This window comes from Podarcis muralis, chromosome 7, assembly GCF_964188315.1.
Source record: "Podarcis muralis chromosome 7, rPodMur119.hap1.1, whole genome shotgun sequence".
Lineage (NCBI taxonomy): Eukaryota > Metazoa > Chordata > Lepidosauria > Squamata > Lacertidae > Podarcis > Podarcis muralis.
In genome coordinates, this window is record NC_135661.1 from 78479340 (window position 1) to 78484125 (window position 4786).

A 4786-nucleotide genomic window follows, 5' to 3' on the forward strand; every position below is an offset into this window, starting at 1 on the left:
TTTACGATATAGCAGTGTGCACAAATTTAAATAAATAAACAGAACCTTACTTTAGATTGCCAAATTGAATAATACTTTCCATATTGTTACTTTGAAAAGGTCCTGATTCCGACCACACAGAAAATTGGAAGCATTATAATGAACGTGCTTTAGGAGCAATAGACCGCATTTCCCCCCAGATCCTGATCTTTCTTTAAAATTATTTTTCACAGTTAAACCTGAAGTGCAAATTGAGAATACTTGTTTGTCATCCAGATATTGTTTCTCAGGCGATTACAGCTTCACTGCAGTGGATGGTAAATTCTTTGAGATGAAGATGCAATGCTGCAACACTGACCTGTGTAACAATGAAACTCTCAGCCGTAAGTTTCTGCCTCATTGTAGAATCATTAACATGTTAGGGCTTCGATCCTTAGTCAATCAACAGTACTCAGAGGGACCTTCATGGCAGCTTTGTCTCTGCCTGAAAAGGGATGGGTTACCTTTCCAGCCAGGCCTCTCCTTCTTCCTGTCCCTTGAAGCAGCACCATGAAGGATCAGATATAAAATTGGATACCTAAGCTCCTGAACAGCTCATAAATAGCTTATGGTCCCTTCAAGTTCACTTTCAATTGGATGTTTCAAATATGGACCTTACAAGCAATCTATCTTATCTAAGTGTCCTCCTGAATCACCCTTGAGCTAGTTCTTCTCTGTCCTTTAAATGACAAGTACTACCTAACCCAGAAAGTACGGGGGTGGCGCTGTGGGTTAAACCACAGAGCCTAGGACTTGCCGATCAGGAGGTTGGTGGTTCAAATCCCTGCACTGGGGCGAGCTCCCATTGCTTGGTCCCTGCTCCTGCCAACCTAGCAGTTCGAAAGCACGTCAAAGTGCAAGTAGATAAATAGGTACTGCTCCGGCGGAAAGGTAAACGGCGTTTCCGTCTGCTGCTCTTGTTCTCTAGAAACAGCTTAGTCATGCTGGCCACATGACCCGGAAGCTGTACGCTGGCTCCCTCGACAAAAAAAGCGAGATGAGTCGGCAACGACTGGACCTAATGGTCAGGGCTTCCGTTACCTTTTTATCTAACCCATCAGTTATAATTGTGCAAATATAAGACCCTGCTCTGACATTTATTTATTGAATTTATTGAATTTAGGAACCACCCTGTACCTGGGTGTCTTTGGGCAGTTCACAGAAACTCTAGGATAGCTCATTGTTAAGAGCAGAAGAAAGACAGAATCTCTGTACAAAAATGGGGGACTAAGAGCCTATATTTTCAGAGAGGCTACAGCATAATCGATGGCATGAATACATTCCGAGAGATTAAAAGGAAAATAAAGTTCACACTCTCCCACCCCACTTTGGGTAAAGGTCATTCATCTCAGAGACCAATGGTGACTTTGTCCCATGCTCAGCCCTGAACCCAGATTGTTTTTAGATCATGTTTTCATCCAAGAACACTTGCAGCTGCCCCAGCAAAACTGTAAGTTCCTAGGCTAGATTCCATTTACATAACACAGAGATATAAAAACAGACAAAGACATGAACATGTTCACTTTACATTTGATATTGAAAGTTCCTGATCGCAACATGCTGGCTGAAAATGGTCTGCAGTGCCCATCCTGCTTCTCCAAAGGAGGGGAAAAGTGTAAAAGTGAGAAGACCGTCAACTGCCTTGAGAATGAGACCCAATGTGTTGATTTTAGAGGAGCTCTTCATAAAGGTAACATTGCTATTTCATCGGGGGGAAAGGCCTAGTCATCGCCTGGGTCACGCAGACTCTGTCCTGATCTCCTTCTCTCCCTTCCTTCCTCTCTTTTTCCATTGCACGTTGCTGGAAAAGTGAGAGGGGTCATATCTCTTAGTGGCTGCACTGCACTCTTCCTTAGTGTTTTGCCTGCCTGGACTTTGCCCTTTAACTTTCATAATGCCACTTGCTTGTAGAAGCAGGGTTCAGATTCTGCTGTTTATATTAAATACGCTTCTGGACAAAAGGGGAAAGTGCATTCATTGCTCCACCCCAGTTGCTCTTGATCTTTCTACCACTGGGATGCAGTTCAGGACAAAATGTGTGCCTCTTTCTCAAAAAGCATATTTATTATGTAAAGAAATGTAACTAAATTTCCTTAAATACTGTGACAATGAGCAGTACCTAGCTAGGTGCTCTGTATCCTCCTAAAAGCTACTCCCGATCAACAGTGTTTTTGAGGAATAATGCTGTTTGGAAAGGGACCAAATTTACCACACACTTCCTTCCTGAAAAGAATAGGGGATCGGGAATGAACAGGGGATTTGAGCTGCCTCTGCCCTACATTTCCCCTCCTCATCCTTATCCTGACCTTTACAGCCTGGACTTTGCTAGTTTCACTTTTGAGGGCTGAGTAACAATTCGGACAGGAGTTCCTGATCGGCTTTTGGAAACCCCCTTTTCCGCCAGTTCATGTTAGATGTGTTTAACATGAAAATAGATATGGGAAAATAATAGGAGGATTCTCTGGATGCTTAGGTCACAGTTTTTGACAGTGCGGGAGCCTCAGTTGGCATCCAACCATCCTGAGAGACAATGGAGTGCAACTCCAGCTTCTTATGCGGCTGCATCACACTGTTGATTCATGCCAGGACCACACACTCAAGGCTCACAAACAAGGGAGGGAGTGTTGTTTTCCAATATTTTTGTGTGGCCACAGCATGTGCCTTTTAACAGGGCCAGGAGATGGCAGGGATAGAATTCCTTGCATTTTAATGCAAATCACCTGACCACAAGAATTTGATTTTGTTAACATATTAATTAGGGCAGTTTATAAAACCTCTATTTTCATAATATTTTATAAATAGAACCTGTTTATTAATAAACTTCATGTCTTGAGACTCCTTTGAGTATGATGCCAATTTTGATTTACACCTGAGTAATTTTTTTACCTGAATTCCTAATGTTGAAAATTTTGTACATTCATGTTATGATGAAATTATGTCATTTCTCAGATTTCTTAAATATACACTTTTAAAAACTAACATATTAAAATTCTCATTCACCATCACAGGCACCATCTCCTATTCCCTGGGAAAAGGTCTAAAGTCAATATTTGTTTTCTTTTTTCCAGATGCCTTCCTTATCACCTTTTTCACTTTCAAAGGTTGTTCAACAACAAATCTTTGTACCATCCGCAAAAATGGAAGATTTCTTATTGCAACTGGGAGATTTGTTCTTACAGTTATCGAAGAAAGCTGTTATAATGCTTCACGAATCTCACACCAGCCTGAACAGGAAGGGTAAATGGGACAGTGTAGATCTCCTCCTTGTGTATTCCAAAATCTATGGCAATGAAGGAAAATTGGAGGCCTGGTGGTGAAATCCAGGACACGGGATCTCTGTTTCTTTCTTGCTTGCTTTGGTAAAGGAAAACAAGAGCAGAGAAAAGGGGGTCAGTATGTGGGGATTGTGGATTCCAAATACAAAGAACTCTGTAGTGTATGATTAAAAAAAAATTCATTATGATCATTATAATGCAAAATAAATGGTTAAGAAAAATAAAATGCTGTTTCTTGGAACTGTTTCTTTCAGATACAAATGCACTTATTATTTATTGATTTGGCCAAGGACATTACTAAATATAAAATACATAAAACGGGATGAAAACAAAATAATATACATTGCACAGGGGAAAAAATCATATTAAATTCAGAGGTTTTGTTAGATAAGAGTTTTCTCCTGAAGAATTTAACTTTCGGGTAGGTGCTATTCATGGTGAGCTCTGGCATTTGTAAATCTAGAAAAACAGCACTGATCCCTACAACCCCCCCCCCCAATCGTCCTGTCTTTTTATAATTACGGTAAGTTTTAGTTTTTCTTGCATTACCAAGTCTTCTTTCAGATGAATATTTCAGAATGGGGAAGCATATATAGCAGACAGAAAGCTTAAAAGTTACCAAACCCTTGTGGCAGTCATGGTGGAGCGTCACTATCAGGATTCAAGTTCAGTTTTGCAGTCCATGGTTTATCTTTCCTGGATTCAGCCATCTCATCTCTCTCCTGACACTGAGCTACAGGCCATGGGTATGACAACTGGTCTGTATGTCTCTCCTCGTTGCCTTCAGACAGGGTGCCATAAAAAGTGCCCCCCACCCCCGCAAAAAAATTCCACTGACTGAGCGTCATGCAAACAATAGGTATCAGTAGTATAAAGCTATTAGGGGTCTTTACTCCCCCACCCCCAATAAAATGTCTGAGGGAGCTGGTCCCTTCCAAACTTGATGGGCATGGCAACTGGTCTGTCTGTCTCTCCTAGTTGCCTTCAGACAGGGTGCCATAGACACTCCCTCCCCCTCAAATCCACTGACTGAGCAGCCTTGCACGATACATCGGTCTTGCATACAACAGGCATCAGTAGTATTAGAATACTACCTCCTGTCAATTGGTTATGCCCCGCCCCTCTAGAGTTTGATTGAAGATGTCATATGACACTCTACCTAAAAGGTCCCATTCCAGAAGTCCCACCTCCAAGGACCACCATGAAATAACTTGGGGGTGGGGTCCACATAACCCTTCTATCTGTGTTGATGGCTCACCACTGCTGCCTTCAGGTAGGCAGGGACCACCCCCTCTTCTAAGGAGGCATTAATCACCTTCCTGACCCAGTCAGCTTTCCCCTTCCTGCTAATTTTCCTCAGACCAGAGGGGCAAGGGGCAATGTCCTTGATTCTTACCTACTGAAACTCATCCAACACAACAGGGTAGATCGTGCTCTGGACATCCCTTGAGATTCACCTGCTGTAAAAGAGGAGTCAAGTTTCCAGTGGGTGC

The 4786-nt window shown here is 42.2% G+C and overlaps 1 protein-coding gene across 1 annotated transcript; it reads left to right on the forward strand.

Moving 5' to 3' along the window:
- The first annotated feature begins 310 nt into the window (after window positions 1–310).
- Window positions 311–3259, forward strand: LOC144328610 (phospholipase A2 inhibitor and Ly6/PLAUR domain-containing protein-like). Its single transcript, XM_077932615.1, has 3 exons — window positions 311–362; window positions 1562–1708; window positions 3087–3259. Exons 1-3 carry the CDS (start codon window positions 311–313, stop codon window positions 3257–3259), a joined length of 372 nt encoding a protein of 123 aa, XP_077788741.1.
- The last annotated feature ends 1527 nt before the right edge of the window (window positions 3260–4786 follow it).